We start from the raw sequence: 20,653 nt of genomic DNA, 5'->3' as shown, positions 1-20,653 counted from the left end.
GTGGATGAGGCTGGGGGTGATGTGCTGCCAGGGCTTGGTGTGGGTGAGGACCCTGGCAGCTGAGTTCTGCACGTACTGGAGCCTGTCCAGGGCTTTGTTGGGAACCCCGAACAGGACTCCATCCGGACGTTCAGATGACAAAACGTAACAGATAAACAACCAAGTCAATCACAGCTGGGGAGTATTTCATCAACATCGCTAAAGGGAAATCCAGGCTTCTTCTGATAAGTCTTGCGAGAGTTATCAAAAATAAGCCTGGATTTTCCTTTAGCGATGTTGAAGGAATACCTCCGATATATTTGTAATTTTGTACTTTTTACTCACTGCCTGGATGTTTTACGTCTTACTTTAACAAGCAGAGTTTATGATGCTCGATGCCAGACAGTATACAAAAAAAAAATCTTCCTACAAACAAAATAATATCAAAATGAAATGATGCTTTTGCTAAATATCAACGGAGAAAACACTAAACTACTAAACTATTACTACTCGATCTTATCAGTTTGTAAAGCGTCTTTGAGGGTCTAGAAAAGCGCTATATGTCTAATGTATTATTATTATTAAACATTGACTATGACACAGGAGACAGGGGAGGTTACAGTGAAACACAATGAAACACAACAGGTGTGTCTATCCAAACCTGTGATGGTGTACAGACAGGTAAGCGAGTGGGCGCCTGACATGGCTACACAGGCAGCGTAGGGGCTGCAGGACTCCAGGGCGGTGAAGCGGTAGTGGTCCAGCCGTGTGCTGTCCACGCTGAGGGCAGCGAAGGCGTTCATCTCAGAGTGGTACAGGGAGACGGAGTGGACCGGGCCAGGGGTCAGGCCGGGGAGCCCATCCCTCCAGGACAGCAGCAGCATGTCGGCACTTCTGGACTCCAACGTCAGAGGGAGGCGCACGGTGTGGCCTGCGGAGGGAGAGGAGGTCATAGGTCATAGTTGGGAATCATGAGCTTACATGGGGCGGCTGTGGCTCAGGAGGTAGAGCCGGTGTCTAATGATCGCAAGGTCGGTAGATCGGCGGTTCGAACCCCCGGCTGGCCACATGTCGAAGTGTCCTTGGGCAAGACACTGAACCCCAAATTGCTCCCAATGAGCGGGCCGGCACCTTGCATGGTAGCTTGCCGCCATTGGTGTGTGAATGTGTGTGTGAATGGGTGAATGAGAGGCCGTTGTAAAGCGCTTTGTAATAAGGCGCTATAGAAGTGCAGTCCATTTACCATTTCCATTTCCATAAATGAATATAGAAGTGATTATATTGTGCACGTTGTGACATTAATTGAATTGTGCTTCTCTCTCTCTCTCTCTTTGTTTCATGCTCTCCTTTTTTCCCCATTGTTCTCTCGCTCTCTGTCTACCTCAAAGCATCTCTCTCTGTCTCTCTCTCTCCAGCACAAAGAGACAAAGTGGGAAAACAAACTTACCAATGGCAAGGATGAAGTCTTGGTCCTGATAGAGGTATAGAGTGCTGTCTTCACAGGCAAATACCTCGGATGAAAACATCTTCAGGGCTTCCTATGGAAGACAAGAGGCATGGAGGTCACATGGGCAAGGAGGACTCCTCTTCCTTTGTGTCTAAATTAGTACATGTCAAAAGAGAATCCTGAACCTGGATACTAGATTAAAAGGAAATAATCCAATGTCGATGCTGGAAAGTCTAAAAGATATATGTTTTTTAATTTTTCCATGATGCCAAAAAAGTGCAAAAGTAAAGTTAAGTAGAGTGCAAAGACAGACATGTGTCGGTAGTCAAACCATCCTCAGTATCAAAGGCCAGGGAGGACGCATATTATGTGGACAAGATAGTGTCACAGATACCATACCACCAGAGTGCTGTGTCACTGCCACCAGAGTGCTGTCTCACTGATACCATACCCACCAGAGTGCTGTCGATGGGTAGGCGTTGGGGTTTGTGTTCAGCTCTGAAATGAATGGAATTTGTACCTTGGAGATGAAACATATATATGTTACCATTGGGTCATCTTTTGAAGAATAACAGGCTCTTCGAAATGGTTTAAAGCCACTGCAGCTACATCTTAGTAATAACTGGATGGAAAACAGAACATGTACAAATGATTTCCAGGGTGGAAGACTGAACAAAACGTACTTGGGTGGATTGAGAATGCCCATTTCAGCACAGTGCCTCCGTATTGAAGTGTCAAGCTGTGCTCCACCGTAGTGGCCAATGTCAAAGAGGTAAATTGGTCCAGTCTCCCAATGGATTCCAATTTAGTGGTGTTGAGCCAAATATTGCTTTCTGGCAATTTGCTGGAGTATAAGGAGGAGAGGGGTGGAGTAAATACGCATAGTTTATACTGTAACAGTGTGCATAACACTAATAATAGTAATAATAATAATAATAATAATGACATTATGTTTGCAGGGCTCTCAAGTCTGACACATGCATTTCAACCCGTTCACACGCCACACCTTGTCTCACGCCCAATGCGTGAGACTTGAGAGCCCTGTGTTTGGGGTTAAAATATTAGTTTCATTTACCTGTCAAACAACGGGTTTTTACTGAACATCCAACATATGGAGAATGAAAGATTGTTGCAACTTCCTGCAAAAGTTGAATGACCGAGATCTCACAAATTGCACGAGAAATGCACGAGAATGTGAATGTGAATAATAAAACAGTTGCAAGTCATTTGTAATAATGTACGTGATTGATTGCAACTTGCAATTTACGAAGATTGTTGCAACTTCCTGAAAAGGTTTAATGACTCAGATCTCACAAATTGCACGAGAAATATAATGTGAATGTGAACCATAAAACAGTTGCAAGTAATTTGTAATAATTTACGTGATTGATTGCAACTTGCAATTTACGAAGATTGTTGCAACTTCATGAAAAAGTTTAATGACCGAGATCTCACAAGTTGCACGAGAAATAGAATGTGATTCGTGAATGTGAATAATAAAACAGTTGCAAGTAATTTGTAATAAGTTACGTGCCATATGCGACATATCTACGCTGAGCACGCGCTACTTACCGAGAGAGAGTAGGGAGTAGGGTGTAAGTATGAACAAGGCGAAGGAGAACGCGAAGTACATCCTGCAAAAGTAAATTTTGTCAAGTGCAATAATATGCTTGTTTGTTGAATTGTTTGTTGAATAATATGCTTGTTTGTTGAATTTCAACAAACTACAAAGACGGTATCAGGTATATTTACATCTTGGAATCGTTGTTTGTGCGCGCAGGTAAGCAGCGTGATTGACTCACTTCATTTAAGTCATTAACTGATTATGATTGACAGCCGTGCAGGTGCGCGTGCCAATATCAATGGACACATATCTCAGTCCAGTTATGTTTTAAATTTAAATAAATAAATAAATTAGAAAGCCAAACATGTGTTACACCTTAGAGAATGTAATCAACAGTTAAATATCCTCCTGGGAACCGAGGAAAAAACGTTTTTGTTTTCCAATTATAGTTTTTTTCCTGCCTATTTAGGGTTAGAAGTTAGAACCAAGCCTGTGACATCATACACATAAGAGGTAAAGTTGCTTTCACATTCCTGAGCCAGTTACATTGAATACACTGAGAGTTCCAGGGGGGGTATTCCATCAACGTCGTTAAAGGAAAATCCTGGCTTATTTTTGATAACTCTCGCGAGACTTATCAGAATGTGCCTGGATATTTTTTAGGAACTCTCGCGAGACTTGGTAGACTAAACCTGGATATTTTTTTTGTGATGTTGATGGAATACCCCCCTGGAGGAAGTTGGTTGTTGTCCTGTTGTAGTGCACGAAGGATACTTCATACAAGTTTACTTACAAGTAAAAGGCAACAATAGAACCCCTGCCTGTATGATTCTGAAGCCTGTAACCTGGGACTCCTAGGAGGCAGGTAGGTTCACACCATTTCACCCATAGGCTTCACCTGCATGTCACCTGCAATAATAATAATAATAATAATAATAATAATAATAATAATAATAATAATAATAACGTTATTTGTATAGCGCTTTTCCTGCAAACGTTGCAGCTCAAAGTGCTTTAATCATTATATAATCTTAATTTAATTATTTTGTAACTTAAATGCAATATTAAAAGGATGGGTTTTTATAATCTTAGTTTCATTATTTAGTCATTTAAAGGCAATATTAAAAAGATGGGTTTTTAGTCTTGACTTGAACATATTTGCTGAGGTTGCATCCCTAATGTAAACTGGCAGTGCATTCCACAATTTGGGTGCATAAAATGAGAATTTTGTAGACTACATGCGTAGTAGTAGGCCTGTGTTTCATTAAATACACTAAACGTCTATCTTGTACCGTACGTATCCAATATATAAAAAGGAAATATACTGGAAACCCTAACCCTTATGATTTAGCAGACAACTCACATTAGACAGACAGCTACTTCTGCTTACAATACACAAACTAAAGAACTAGGTCTGACATTGTGATTTGTGACTATTCAAGAATGAGCTTCACATCATGAGAATGTGCATTATCTCATTAGGTAAAGGAAAGACCACTTGCCTCCCATTACGGGAGCTGCATCACAGGGTCCAGACTATCCCAAGTATCAGTCATGAGTCCCGGCCTACCTAGGGCTGACAAGAGAGCTTTTGTCTCACAACTGTCCAACTGTGGTTCTCCAATTGGCCAAATTGGTGTCACGAGTATACACACAAGCTAGACTGTAGGAGGCGTCTAGACTTCTGCTTTTTCCACAGCTAGGACTTTACAGAAACTCCAGGATGGTCCGAGAATCAGCATCTGGGAGATATTAATAATATTATTAATATATCCTATGTATATGTCCTTCCTATTTAGTCAGTAAAGATGGAGAGCTGTTCCTGGTTATTGCTGTGGCTTTGTGCCCTGGGCCTGGTTCTACCCTTCGGAGACGCGTATGAGAGTACATATGACAACGACGATGACACGGACCTGGTCAGCTTGCTCAGGAGTCTCTTCTCCCCACTGCTAGTTAGGGGAGCGCCGCAGTCTGAAGGAAACTTACCCGGAGAACCGGAGGACTCAGAGGAGTCCGTTCCATCGTTCCTCTGCGACGAGAACAAACCCGTCATTCTCAACACAGTCAACACCGGGTCACTCCCTGACTACGGCCCCATAGTGTTGACCAAGGACGGCGTGATCAAGGGACTCACTGTGGATATGTCTCACGTGTTTTACGGGATACCCTACGCTGACCCACCCGAGGGTGCGTATCGCTGGAAGCCCCCCAGATCGGTGACCCCCTGGCCGGGGGTGCATGACGCCACGTTCCCCCGGGCCGCCTGCATGCAAGGCTGCAGCGGTCCCATCTCAGATGAGTGTCCACAGAAGGTAGGGGACTGTAACCCATCAAGTGTTGTTTGTTGTTGATGTTGTCGTTGTTTTTTTTATTTCAATGAAATATGATGTCGTACGCGTTTGTGTTGAAGGTGAAACCTGCAATGGGGAAAAAGTTAGGAATATTTTGCTGAGAACATCCAGAATGGATCATACTTATTATGTATTTAATGTACAGTTCCCCCTATCATTGAATAACAATTATGGACTGTGACTCAATGTTCCCATAGGTGAGTGAGGACTGCCTCTACCTCAACGTCTTTGTGCCTTTGGATGCGAACCTCAGCTACCCTATGCTGAGGCCCCTGCCGGTGATGGTGTGGATCCACGGGGGAGATTTCATCGCCGGCTCGGCCTCCAAGCCCCTGTACGACGGGAGGTTCATCAGTAACTTCACACATACCGTGGTAGTGAGCATGGAGTATCGGCTCGGTAAGGCTGTTTTTCTTTAATCAACCATAATTCAGGCTAAATCTCATTGGGATACAATCTTTTTTTTGTGATACATTTTTTATTAATTTTTCTTCAGGGAATGGTACAATGGAGTGGTAACATGTAAATGAACAAAAGATAAATAGAATAACAAAATTCCCATAAACCTTCCACCCCCCCCCCCTCTCCCAATCTCCCTTTACCCCAACAGTCCCCTACCACCCCCTCCTCCCACAAATGTCCCTCCCGCCAAAAAACGTTTGGGATTGTATCCCGATTGGGATGCAATCTTAATTGATTTGAGACCTAGTGGAGACCTGATACAGCGCAGAAAAAAGAGACCTTGTGTGTGTGTGTGTGTGTGTGTGTGTGTGTGTGTGTGTGTGTGTGTGTGTGTGTGTGTAGCAGGGGTGAGGCAAGGGGTTTGTGTGTTCTGTTATGTGTGTGCGTGTGTGTGCGTAATTGACATCTGTGTGATGATTTAGATTTGTGTGTTGGTAGTTTTCTATTTTTCAATGACCATGTGAATTATCTACCTACCCTCCCTCCACCCCCACCCAGAGAGCTTTGGACTGTCTGGACATGAACACTTGAACACTTGATTTTTGCACTTCTTATATTTATATTATTTATGACTCTTGCACTATGATGTTGGTTTGCACTCTCTTATCCTGTCTTGCACCTGTCCTGCTGTAAACCGTGCTCCACTGTCCCAAACCAAATTCCTAACATGTTTACATATCATGGCAATAAAGTCTTCTGATTCTGATTCTGATTCTGAATTACTGTTGTTGTCATTTCAGGAGCGTTCGGCTTTCTCGTCTCTGGAAAAGATCCTAAGACCTCAGCTGCTGCCGGGAATTATGGGATCTTGGACCAGCAGGCAGCGCTTCTCTGGGTGCAACGGAACATCGCCATGTTTGGCGGCGACCCCAGCAAAGTAAGCACGCAAACGTAATTCAATATACCATGAACCACGCTCATACAACATGACAGGTTCTCATCTGTAAACAGTAAACAGTAAACCTCACAGTACTGTTGCACCTCGAGTCTCTGATTATCTGAATTGGCTGTTTCCTCCAGTTGGGAAAACTACGTATTACATGGAAACCAACAACATAGTGTCAGATATATATCATCCATGGATTTTAACCCAGGATTTGGGTCTTAAAAGGCTGTATTTGGGTCTTAAAAGGCTGTATTTGGGTCTTAAACGGCTGTATTTGGGTCTTGAAAGGCTGTATTTCAATTGTTGTTTGTTGTTGAACGACCTCTATCCCCACTGACGCTGCTGTCGTGAGTCGTGACTGGTTTGTAGTGAAGCCACACTGAGAACATAACAGAGCTCCAGTCTGGATGAGATGTCTCTGAGTGGATGCAGAGTGAGGGGAGGGGGGGACAGGGGCTGTTTGGAGAGAGGACTATACGCTAGTCTAGAGCCACAGCACAAACACATGGGTTGGATTGTGTTTACAGGAAAATTGCTGGTACTGACCTCATACAGACAGTGACACGTCACCTTGTTGGTGAAAGTTCTCAACTGATTTCATTTATTCGGTTCAGTTATCGTGACGTTGCCTGTGTGGTGTTATTTTTTTAAATGTTGACATTTTTGAGTTAGTAATTCATAAAATACAAAGGTTCCATCTCACAAAACATAATGGAATGTCAAAACTTTGACGCTCAATATCTCTGAACTACCCTAAACGGAGATAGAACCTTATCATTCTAAGCTCACGAGTTCTCAACTGATTTAATTTATTCGGTTCAGTTATGTCTACCACCTCCATCTCATGAAACAATGAACATTTTAAAACCGAATGATCAGTAATCATTCTGTATTTGTTGGAAGACCAAGAAGCCATGTACTAGAAGAACAGCTAACTCTCCAGTCAAGTTGTTCGTATCGGCGTGTGTCTGAGTGTGCATGCGTGTATGCATGTAATCGACTCTGTGACCTCCATAGCTCCAGATCACTGAAGAGAGTACGCAAGATTGTGGCTGACCCCTCACATCACATCCAGCTCACAGCTTGTTTACATTACTCCCTTCTGGACAGCGCTACAGGGCCACCAGGACAAAAACATCACGCCACTTGAACAGTTTCTTCCCCAAAGCCATAGCCCTTCTCAATAACTCCTGATCATTGCACCTTGCACTTTACATGTTCTTGCACTTAGCTGTACAGTATATTTAATCATAATATTCATTCATATTGGTACTGTATATTTTGTCTTGAGTATTGTCGCGTTGTCGTCTTATTGTTGTATGTACTGTAGCTTGTTTAGCATGGTAGAATACCAAGTCATGTTCCTAGTGCACTGCACATGGCGAATAAAGTTGAATTGAATCGACTCTAACTTAACCATCTTGTGATGCCTGACACAGGTGACGATATTTGGGGAGAGTGCCGGCGCCCAGTCGGTTAGCCTTCACCTGATGATCCAGAGCAGTAAGCCGCTGTTTAAACAGGCCATCTTCCAAAGCCTGCCCTTCTCCATCCCTCTGAAGACAAGGTAAGTGACCTCTGACCCCGACATGTGCTAGTGCTCTTGAACATAGCTCTAAACAGAAGGTCCACATTGTGCATCGAAAACAATCTCTGAATAGGCAGTGTTTAATGAACATGTTGTGTACATAAATATTGTCCAGCTATACAGTACATCTATACATCTATACAGTACATCTATACATCTATACAGTACATCTATACATCTATACAGTACATCTATACAGTATATCGGGGTTGCTATAACTAATCGTCCCTAATCATTTCCTTGGGTGAATCTACTGTAAGATATGTGTTTGTGCTATTCGGTTGTTAAGTCGTGACGTGTTTCCGGGTCCAAAGTTGGCTGAGGCGCTCTCTTCGAAATGCCTCAGTAATAATAATAATTCATTATATTTATATAGAGCTTTTCCGAGGCTCAAAGACCCTGACAATATGTGGAAAACAGGAAAGTGCTGTGTCCCTTGTTGTATGAATAGATCTGAGTCTAAAAAAACGAACTGAACTGTCATTCTACCCCTGTAGTACACTGGTACTCTAGTGCTTTAGTACACTGGTACTCTGGTGCTTTAGTACACTGGTACTCTGGTGCTTTAGTACACTGGTACTCTGGTGCTTTAGTACACTGGTACTCTGGTGCTTTAGTACACTGGTACTCTGGTGCTTTAGTACACTGGTACTCTGGTGCTTTAGTACACTGGTACTCGGGTGCTTTAGTACACTGGTACTCTGGTGCTTTAGTACACTGGTACTCTGGTGCTTTAGTACACTGGTACTCGGGTGCTTTAGTACACTGGTACTCTGGTGCTTTAGTACACTGGTACTCCGGTGCTGAAATTTCTGGTTTGGACCCGGAAATTGCTAAACGTCACGTTTGACGTCAGACTTAACAACCGAATTACCCTAATGCTCTCGGAGGGTGTGATGACCTATATATCTGTGTCCAGGCACGATGCCCTGAAGCTGGGGAAAGGCTTCGCCAAGCTGGCCAACTGCACCGGGGGCGACCTCGTCTGCCTGCTGGCCCTCAGTCCCCAGCGGGTCCTCACCGCTCAGATGAAGTCAAGTAGGCGACCTTTGACCTTTGTCTCTTATCCCAGACTAGCCATTTAACCACACTACCTTTAAAGCAATCTTCCATGGCATGACCAGAACCCCCCCCCCCCCCCCCCATCTCATAGTGATTTAGTTCATGTCATGAATACGGACCGGCAGGCTCAGCATGGTCAGTTTATTTAAAAGAAATTAAAGCGAAACAACGAACAAACATACTTCAATTCCCCTTGGCACTGCAGCGTGTTGAAACGGGGTCACAGACCGTCACACCACTGTGTGTAATTGGTAGCTAATCTCTCTCTCTTTTACCTTATCTTCTCCCCCCCGTCCCGTCTCTCTAAGGTTCCAGGGTGGTGAATCCGTTCAAGTTCCTGGAGATGTTTGAGTCGTGGGGTCCGTACATCGACGGGGAGCTGATCAAGGAGCAGGCGGTCAAGGCCTTCGAGAAGGGACACTGGCAGAAGGAGAAGCCCATCCTCCTGGGTGAGTCCCACTAGTAGTCTACGTGGTACGCAGGACTACGCCGTATACCCACTAGGAAAGGCCAAGGATTTCCATATACCCACTTAAACATGTGAGAGGATACGTAACGGCGTTTTGTGACAGAACTTTCACTTTCATTCATAAAATTCACCCCGTCTGTGTCACGAAGCACTTGAATTTTGGACCATTGGGACTGACTATAGCGTCATACACCATCAAAGGGGGGAGATGCGACATGAAATATGTCAAAATGCAGCACTATCATGCACAGATCAGCCTTATAACATTTAATTTATATATATATAACATTAGACAGGGAGTGCATATTTATTTTTTATCCGAAATGAACAATATGAGGCTGGGAGGGAAAAATCACAGTATACCCACTAGAAAAAACTAGACTACACCACTGTCCCACTCCCAATGAGCGGGCCAGCGCCTTTCATGGTAGCTTGCCACCATTGTTGTGTGTGAATGTGTGTGTGAATGGGGTAGCGCTTTGGAATAAGGCGCTATATATATAAGTGCAGTCCATTCCATTCCATTCCACTTCACACACACTCACATAAGACCAGAATAGCTTTTTTACAGCTTCCCCCCCATAACATCATCATCCATATAGTATACTACCACTAAGGTGTGGAAATGTAAATTCAAGAATCTCCTCAAATGAATAAATAATAAATATGGCCCTGGCTTTTTCCTATGACCTGGCCAGGATAAACTCTACTCAGAGGTAACAGCCTATAGCCACGGCTCAGAGGTTGGTCCTAGACAGACTAAGAAGAAATCAGGGCCTTACTAGTGAACCTTTGGATTCTATACATTACATTACGTGTCCCAGTCTAAACGCCAAACCAGAAATTCCCTGCACCAGAGTACCAGTGTACTACAGCGGTAGAATGACAGTTTTTTAGACTCGGAACTATTCATACAACAAGGGACACAGCACTTTCCTGTTTTCCCCATATTGTCAGGGTCTTTGAGCCTCGGAAAAGCGCTATACAAATATAATGAATTATTATTATTACTGAGGCATGTCGAAGAGAGCGCCTCAGCCAACGTTGGACCCGGAAACACGTCACGACTTAACAACCGAATTAGTTCCAGCCCTGTTTTATGACGATGTGTCTGACGATGTGTCTGATGTGCCGCCCTGCAGGGACCACCTCTGAGGAGGGGGTGATCTTCGTGTACGGGGTCTTCACCAAGCCTGTGTCGCCGACGGAGTGTGCCGTCTACACCACGGCCATCTTCAAACAGCACGCCCTCAAGATCCTGCGCAAGTACCTGCCCCTGTACAAGGGCGAGGACCGCAGAGACATGCTGTCTCAGGTGAGGACCGCCACCTGTCCCTACCTGTCCCTGCCTACCTGTCCCTGCCTACCTGTCCCTGCCTACCTGTCCCTGCTACCTGTCTGTCCCTGCCTCCCTGCCGACCCGCCTTCACAGCTACAATATGTGATAGGGTCTGGTGAAAAAGGCCTCAAGTAGTGCCTAAAGGTTATTGTTCAGTTGTTCTGTCAGATTATGAAAGGGCAGATTGTGAACTTCCGAATGATGCGTCATACATTGAAATCTGAAAAAGGATGACGATGGGTTAAAGATATGCGTATTTGAATGTTGGTACACCTCAGATCAACTAACTGAGAAAATCCCACTTCAAAGTGTTAACACTTTTCACACAGGCAGCTGATGGGTGGGAGAGACACACTCATTTGGCTCTGTAAGTGTAGCAACAGGAAGCTCACTATATACAGTACAGGCCAAAAGTTTGGACACACCTTCTCATTCAATGCGTTTCCTTTATTTTCATGACTATTTGGTACATTGTAGATTCTCACTGAAGGCATCAAAACTATGAATGAACACATAGGAATTATGTATTTAACAATAAAGTGTGAAATAACTCTAAATATGTCTTATATTTTAGATTCCTCAAAGTAGCCACCCTTTGCTTTTTTGTTGTTAATAAAATATATAATAATAATATTTAATATAATATGTGTTAATAATAATATGTTATTATATATATATATATATATAATATTATTATTATATATTTTATTAACAACAAAAAATATATATTTTATTAACAACAAAAAAGCAAAGGGTGGCTACTAAGACATATTTAGAGTTATTTCACACTTTTTTGTTAAGTACATCATTCCACATGTGTTCATTCATAGTTTTGATGCCTTCAGTGAGAATCTACAATGTAAATAGTCATGAAAATAAAGGAAACACATTGAATGAGAAGGTGTGTCCAAACTTTTGGCCTGTACTGTATATATGTACCTGCTGGATGAAACCAAATATGTATCTAATGCAGATAGTAAACAGACGGATGCTCCCAAACAGTTACATTTTTATAATGAACAGAAAAGTAGTCATTGTCAGGCAGGTGAACACCAGGCGATGATTGTGTCAGCAAGTGTCGTCAGCCATGCTCACTTTTAAACAAATCTTCCCTTTTCTGTTTTTGTAAAGTGCAGATTGAACTTAATATCCATCTACACACCATCACAACGTGGTCATTGGAGATGCATAAAACTGTACATCTCACAATCCCAATGTATTGAACTGTGGACAGCAGCAGAGACATGTATAGTCAATGAACCACGTCTAGGCTTTCTCAGCTCAGACATACAGAGTCTGCCTGTAAATAAACAACACGAGTGTAACACACTTCACTAGCTCTCTCTGCCCTGACACGTCTGGGTGGGTGTGTGTGTGTGTGTGTGTGTGTGTGTGTGTGTGTGTGCGTGTGGGTGTGTGTGTGTGTGTGTGTGTGTGTGCGTGTGGGTACATGGGGGTGTGTGTGCGTGTGGGTACATGTGTGTGTGTGTGTGCGTGTGGGTACGGTGTGTGTGTGTATGCGTGCGTGTGGGTACATGTGTGTGTGTGTGTGTGTGTGTGTGTGGGTACATGTGTGTGTGTGTGTGTGTGCGTGCGTGTGGGTACATGTGGGTGTGTGTGTGGGTGTGTGTGTGTGTGTGTGTGTGTGTGTGTGTGTGTGTGTGTGTGTGTGTGTGTGTGTGTGTGTGTGTGCGTGCGTGTGGGTACATGTGTGTGTGTGTGTGTGCGTGCGTGTGGGTACATGTGGGTGTGTGTGTGTGCGTGTGGGTACATGTGGGTGTGTGTGTGTGTGTGTGTGTGGGTACATGTGTGTGTGTGTGTGTGTGTGTGTGTGTGTGTGTGCGTGTGGGTACATGTGTGTGTGTGTGTGTGCGTGTGGGTACATGCGTGTGTGTGTGCGTGCGTGTGGGTACATGTGGGTGTGTGTGTGTGTGTGCGTGTGGGTACATGTGGGTGTGTGTGTGTGTGTGTGTGTGTGTGCATGTGGGTACATGTGTGTGTGTGTGTGTGCGATTAAAGAATAAAGATCTCTCACCTCACCACAGTCTGCAGATGAGTGGCTGCAGGGCCAGTCAGTCACGTCTGTATCGATTCCTCCGCCAGCCTGAGTAGCCAGCGGACTGTGGAAGGTTCTGGAGCGTGACGGGGACGCAGCTGTTCTGCTCCTCCTCCCCCCGGCTCAGTACGCCAGACGAGCCCCTCTAAAGGTCCAGATGAGTCCTACTAAAGGTCCATGAACACGGACACGTCAGCAGTCTGTGGGATTCTCTCTCTTCCAGGAAATAACTGTAACTATTATTCTAAACTAGTTTTTTGGGGTGCTTTGGTATATAGCCTACCATGAATCTCATGAAACCGAAACGAAAATGAAATACTAATAATCATCTCAAGAGTTTTTTAGAGGTAAACCTTTAAGAAATTTTAAAAATAAACATTGTGTTTATTCATCATAGGAAACAAAATCATGTTTCAAATGTAGGCGACCGACCTCAGACTGTTGAGGTGTGTGTGTGTGGGGGGGGGGGGGGTCACTCCCACAACCTACCAACAGGGGGGGCTACAGCTCTAGGTTCTGTTTTAGAAGCCCCGTAGCGTAGCTCCTTGTGGAGACATCATTGGTATGGGTGAGGTGAGTGGACACAACCTGGAGGAGAACGGCATCATAGACTCTTTGAGATGCAGACGCACTCCTCCTGCTCTCTGCCGAGAGACTCCTCCGTCATACCTACATCAGCCTGTAGGATCACACACGGAGGCCACTCAATCACGAGTGTACCTCAGATCCAGTAGAGGAGAGAGGAACAGACTATAAATGCATAGCCTATAGGTATTATGGTCCTGTTTCATGTACATAAGAAATCATTCTTCAGCATTTGCGCCAAGGAATTCAATTGGTAACTTACTGACACCAGATTCGCCTTGCACTTGCAGTGCTTTTTTAAAATGAATCCCAAATTTAGAAATCTGGTAAATCATAACATATGATTCCAATTTTACTATGCATCCATAGGATAGGTAAATACCCTGTCATTTATACGTTAATATTGGGTAAATAGTAGACGACAAAATAAAGTGTAATCCACATATGAGCTACAAGATTAGAAGCGTTCGACATCATGGTGAAGGCAGCGTTTAATAGTATTAAGACGGCTCTTATTTTCAAGCCCACATGCAAATGAATGACAGAGAGCACAGATCACAAACAGCCTGAAGCACTTTCTCTCTTTCTCTCAGTGTTTTCAATCTTAAGTAGGAGAGGAGCTGAGAGGAGCTGAGAGGAGGGTGGGAGATGACACTCCCACTGCTGTTTGGTATTCATCCAGAGTTCACCACCGCCTGGTGAAACTGTCAGGTTGAGGGACGCAACGCTGCCCTCCCCTCCTAAAGGACAGGTCTCAGGAGACACCGGGGGGGTCACGACAAATGTCAGCCGTACCACCCTGAGAGAGAGAAGACACCGGGCTGGGGGTATGTCATAATAGGAGAGAGGGGAGGGCGAGGGGAGAGAGAGGGGAGGGGAGGGTGGGGAGAGAAAGGTGAGAAGATGAGAGGAGAGAAGAGGAAATGAAGAAAGAGACAGGGGAGGGGGGGGTGAGAGAGAGAATAAGAAATGGAGAAAGAGAGAGAGATCCTGATATGAGATATAAGAGAGTCACAGCCATGTTTACTAAACATTAAACCCTGCAAAGTTTGCACTTTGTTATGTTAAAAGGGAAAACGTGTGTGTGTGAATGCATGTGCGTGTGTGCGTGCGTGCGTGCGTGCTATTTTCCAGTAGCGTGGGCAGCTGTTTGTCCTTCGTGTATTCCTGAAGAGTGAGTGGTGTCCAGGTAACAAGCAGGAGAAAAGGCGAGAGAAAAGCTCCAGTGCCGTGATTCACTCCTTCCTCCAGGGACTCGTCTCTTTTTGTTTGATGGCCTAGACGGAATAATAGCTTTGGAGGAGCCCACGGATATGACATATACCTACCGTGTGTGTTGTGAACGTAGGATGCAGGATGGGGGAAGAATGGGGGGGGCTTACAGGATACAGGTTATTGTGAGCTATTGGGGCGGCTGTGGCGCAGGAGGTAGAGCCGCCGTCTAATGATCGCAAGGTTGGCAGCTTGGCGGTTTGAGCCCCGGCTGGTCACATGTCGAAGTGTCCTTGGGCAAGACACTGAACCCCAAATTGCTCCCAGTGAGCGGGCCGGTGCCTTGCATGGTAGCTTGGCCGCCATTAGTGTGTGAATGTGTGTGTGAATGGGTGAATGAGAGGCCGTTGTAAAGCGCTTTGGATAAAGGCGCTATATAAGTGCAGTCCATATCCAATCCTACCAAAGTGCCATTAGAATAAGGTGTCCAATGGACCTGGGCGTAATCAAACTGCTAACCTTCTAACCTTCTGCCCTTTCTGCCTTCGTTCTCTATTCGTTTGACTCTGTAAATGACTCTGTAACCTGTCAATTAACCTGTAACCTGTCAATTAACCTGCAACCTGTCAATTAACCTGTAACCTGTCAATTAACCTGTAACCTGTCAATTAACCTGTAACCTGTCAATTAACCTGTAACCTGTAAACTACCCTGTAAATGACCCCTGTACCCCCCCCCCTCTCTCTCTCTCCCTCTCCTCCCAGATCGTGACGGACTACGTGTTCCTGTGCCCCTCCCGCAGGTCGGCCCGCGCCGCCACCAAGGTGGGCAGCAGCGCCGTGTGGATGTACGTGTTCGACCACGCCGCCTCGGACCACCGCGTGTGGTCGGGCCTGAGCTTCTGCTACGACCACGCGTGCCACGGCGCCGAGTTGCCCTTCCTGTTCAACAGCGCCACCGTGGCCAACTTCACCATGTCGCCGCCCGAGCGGCTACTGTCCAACCGGATGCTGTGCTTCTGGGGGGCGTTCGCCCACGCGGGGGACCCGGCGTCCCGTGTGCAGCAGACGGGCTTCTGCAGGGAGCAGCGCCCCCCGGCGTGGCCGCGCTACTCGGGCGCCAGCAGCTGGCTGGTCATGAACTTCACCGTGCGCTCGCACGCGCAGGTGGGCACCAGGGACCACGTGTGTGACTTCTGGGACAAGCTGGGCATCTATTAGGGTCTGTTAAGGTCTATTAGGGTCTGTTATTAGGGTCTATTATTAGGGTCTATTAGGGTCTGTTATTAGGGTCTGTTATTAGGGTCTATTATTAGGGTCTATTAGGGTCTGTTATTAGGGTCTGTTAGGGCAGTGTTTCTCAACCCTCTCCTCGGGGCGCCCTCCCAGCCGCTCCACATATTTGATCTGTTCCACCACCAGCACACCTGATTCAACTGATCAAGTACATACAAACCATAATTGCTTTGTAGTTGATTAGTTGAATCAGGTGAGCTGGTGGTGGAACAGATCAAATATGTGGTGCGGCTGGGAGGGCGCCCCGAGGAGAGGGTTGAGGATCACTGTGTTAGGGTCTATTAGGGTGGGGGTGGGGGAGGGGGAGGGGATATTGGTGTTGGGTTGAACCTGATTTGACTTGTTGTTGTTGACTGTTGAATCAAAGCTGTTGGTATTGTCTGCGTGCATTAGTCCCCTTTCACAACCATGGTGTCTTAACAACACAGCGTAAACCTCTTATAAACCTGAGTCTGGTAGAGAATACGTATGGAATATGTTTGTGTGTTTTTCTATTATATACATTTACTGTAGACTGTTGAATAATAAAAAAAGGTACAATAGGAAGATGTGAATGAATAGAGAAAGGGAGATTACCTGAAAATAAAATCATATATGTCGGCGTTCTTTCCTCCCCTGATGAAGGAGAGGTGTCTGTGTGTGTCTGTGTGTGTCTGTGTGTGTCTATGTGTGTCTATCTGTGTGTCTATGTGTCTGTGTGTGTCTGTGTGTGTCTGTGTGTCTGTGTGTCTATGTGTGTGTCTGTGTGTGTCTGTGTGTGTCTGTGTGTCTGTGTGTCTATGTGTGTGTCTGTGTGTGTGTCTATGTGTGTCTATGTGTGTCTATGTGTGTGTCTGTGTGTCTACTTTAGAAAGATTGCATTTTCTTCCTTTCCCTACTGCGTGACTACCAGTGATCAATTTGCAGCTATGAGACTTCCCCAGCATGAATGCGCCACCGTTGCTGTACATGTGAATCATTTTAGATAATATGTTTTCCTAGACAAATAAATAACAGTGAGAAATAGTCAATGTAGTCATGCCTGAAAGATCACCGCCATCGGGTTGAGCACAGCAAGGCACAGTAATCATAATAATAATAATAATAAATTTTATTTATAAAAGCACTTTACATAGGAAATCTCAGAGTGCTAGAGTGCAAACAGTGTTTGAACCCGATTCCATTCCATCCATTACAATGAGCCCGTCCTCTTATTTCTACCTCCCCCAGCCTCCCACTGCCTCCTATCCTATTATACTGTACACTCAGTACGCATGAGAGTGAGTGACACTAAATGGGTTTTTCTCTCTCTCTCTCTCTCTCTCTCTCTCTCTCTCTCTCTCTCTCTCTCTCTCTCTCTCTCTCTTTCTTCTTCCTCCCTCTCTCCCGCCCACCTGTCATCCTCCCACATGCTCAGACACACAGGCATAACAGGCTGCTTATCATTTCCAGAGGCAACGCCGGCGTGTATTGATCTTATAGCTGTAAGCCCAGATCAATACAAACTCAACAAGAACTACTGTATGGTCGTATATATATACTATATGTATACTAAATCCCTTCCTTGTGCTTTGAAACTTCAATCTGCTTCTGGGAGGAGTTCAGTTACAAAGCGGGGCGGCTGTGTCTCAGGAGGTAGAGGCTGTGTCTCAGGAGGTAGAGGCTGTGTCTCAGGAGGTAGAGGCTGTGTCTCAGGAGGTAGAGGCTGTGTCTCAGGAGGTAGAGGCTGTGTCTCAGGAGGTAGAGGCTGTGTCTCAGGAGGTAGAGCCGCCGTCTAATGATCGCAAGGTCGGCAGATCGGCGGTTCGAGCCCCGGCTGGCCACATGTCGAAGTGTCCTTGGGCAAGACACTGAACCCCAAATTGCTCCCAGTGAGCGGGCCGGCCAGCGCCTTGCATGGAAGCTTGCCGCCATTGGTGTGTGAATGTGTGTGAATGGGTGAATGTAAAGCGCTTTGGAGCAGCTTTGGATAAAGGCGCTATATAAGTGCAGTCCATTGACATTTACAAAGCATTCTCAATAGGATGTTATCCCCCCCATCATCATATCACCTATAATTGATCTAATCTTGAAATATATTTGCCAACCAGAGACAAGAAGAGTATAAAGCTCTGAGAACAAATCTTATGATCTAATATAATTGCACGGTAATAGCAGAGGGAAACACGCCTCTGGAAACCATCATTAATTCATTAAAGCTTAGACTTCAATCTGACACTGAATTGAGATCTATGATTCATCATCATACTCACAATCTGTCGGTAGAGGTTTCTACACTCATTCTAAATGTTGTTGTTAGCATTCAGGACAGGTTAACATTCTGGGTCGGAAGTAGGCATAGCCACAACATTGATTCATTGGTTTATTTACAGAACATCTGGAGATTGCTCTCAATGTCAGCGGATGCCACTGTGATGTGCCCTATTTCCCTCTCTCAGACCTCCCAGCCATGCCAAACTCGCTGCAGGCTCTGACCCCCCTCAATTAGTGCCAGCCCACACACACATGTGTGCGTGTGTGTGTGTGTGTGTGTGTGTGTGTGTGTGTGTGTGTGTGTGTGTGTGTGTGTGTGTGTGTGGGCTGGCACTATTGAGGGGGGTCAGAACCTGCAGCGAGTTTGGCATGCACTCACACGCAGGCACACACGCACACACACACATGCACACACACTGCAGGCACACACGCACACACACACATGCACACACACACACTGCAGCCCCCCCTCCGGGACAGTTGACAGGACCTCCCTCATTCACACTCTCTACACAGGATGTTTACACTCCAGCATTGATTGGGAGATGTGCTGACACCAAGAGAGAGAGCGGTGGCAACCTCATTAACGCTGAGCTCCTCTCCTGTGGACGTTTACTCAGCCAGCTACACACTGCTCTGTTCCCCTGGCATCGATGACAGCTAATCCTAGAGACACACTAGAATCTAAAAGGGTGTCCTTCTCTAATCTTAAGGATCATTATACTGGGGCAAGCAGAGAGAGAGAGAGAGAGAGAGAGAGAGAGAGAGAGAGAGAGAGAGTGAGAGAGAGAGAGAGAGTGATGGAGGGAGAGAGAGAGAGAGTGAGAGAGAGAGAGAGAATGAGAGAGAGACACAATCCACCCCATCCATTTATAATGAAGGGCCAGATTCAATGGCTGATTGTCCCCTTTCTAGATCATCTGTGCCGGCTTTGCATGGGTGCATTCCAATAAAATGTGATTATAGCCGTGACGGACACAATTATACATCTGATGACAACTCTCCTCGATATACAGGCACACCAGTGGAGGCTGGGGGAGGTAGAAATTGGACGACGTAGACATAGGAGGAAGGGCTCATTGTAATGCGTGAGATATTCCATTCCTGATTTCCTTCTGTGCGTTACAATGAGCCCGTCCTCCTATTTCTACCAGCCCCAGCCTCCACTGAGAGGCACCCTGGCCAGTAGAGTCAGGAGGATATAGCCGTGTGGCCCGCTGTTGTTTACAGCCAGACACTTTGAACGCAGCTCTCATGTTGAAGAGCCTAATTTAATCCTGGCTCGGAAACAACAGCCCTTAAGAATAAATGGGAAACTATGTCAATCAAACAAACAACCAGTGTGATTTACATTCAAGTATGTTGTGACTCTATCAAGCAGCTGTTGGCTAATTTAGGTTTTGAGCACAAAGCTATTACAGTTAGGATGAGAGTGCCGTGTGTCTTACATTCTAGACAGTTTTTCTCCATCTTGTTGACAGACTAAGACTGAGACCGAGTAATGAATGCGCTTGGCTGAGAGACAGCTTGCAGAATAATAAGCAACACGAGCGCATCCTCTGGAATTGTCTCAACACAGTGAAGTCTCAAGGGCAAGTATGAGAGGAGAGATCAAATTAGCTGGCACTGTTGTTGCTTATAAGTCAAGATGAAGCAGAAAGGCCCAGAGCAGTTGTCTCTCTGGAGCCCTATATTGCAGTTGAAATTGCAGTTTTCTTTTTCTGGCCAAAGTCCAATCTGTGTCTCCCTTACATTTATCTTATAAAAGAAAATTCTCTTGAGTGCTTCGGGCCTGTATCAGTGAGTGCAAATTCCTCTTTTGTAAATCTGGGGATACATAATTTCACTTTCTGGTGAAACAATACATCCATTGATACATTTCATTTATAGTGATGTATTAGTCCACATAGGGAATACACAAACTCTAGTAGGCAATATGTTTTACCATTGTAAGAGCGCTTTGGTTGTTTCACTGTTGAAAAGGGGCCTAATTGTTTGCGGTTGTTTTGTAACATCAATAACAGCAGTCTGCAGGCACACCATATCAATCCATAGGTGCATAAGGTCTTTTTTTAAAAGTGCCTTGTTCTTCGACACTGTAATTTTTCAGTGTCTCATAAAACAAT

General features: G+C 45.1%; 1 protein-coding gene across 1 annotated transcript; it reads left to right on the top strand.

Moving 5' to 3' along the window:
• Nucleotides 1-4,798: 4,798 nt before the first annotated feature.
• LOC308163389 (cAMP-regulated D2 protein) lies at nucleotides 4,799-16,220 on the top strand (the record flags this gene model as incomplete). Its single annotated transcript, XM_080537577.1, has 8 exons — nucleotides 4,799-5,302; nucleotides 5,539-5,740; nucleotides 6,544-6,680; nucleotides 8,129-8,256; nucleotides 9,197-9,315; nucleotides 9,648-9,788; nucleotides 10,951-11,123; nucleotides 15,765-16,220. The coding sequence occupies 8 exons, from the start codon at nucleotides 4,799-4,801 to the stop codon at nucleotides 16,218-16,220; spliced, it is 1,860 nt and encodes a 619-aa protein (XP_080393703.1).
• Nucleotides 16,221-20,653: the final 4,433 nt, after the last annotated feature.

Source organism: Nansenia antarctica (assembly GCF_963989245.1).
Source record: "Nansenia antarctica genome assembly, chromosome: 8".
Classification (NCBI taxonomy): Eukaryota; Metazoa; Chordata; class Actinopteri; order Argentiniformes; family Microstomatidae; genus Nansenia; species Nansenia antarctica.
The sequence above is the reverse complement of the archived record's forward strand: the minus strand, read 5'-3'. Positions and strand labels throughout refer to the sequence as shown.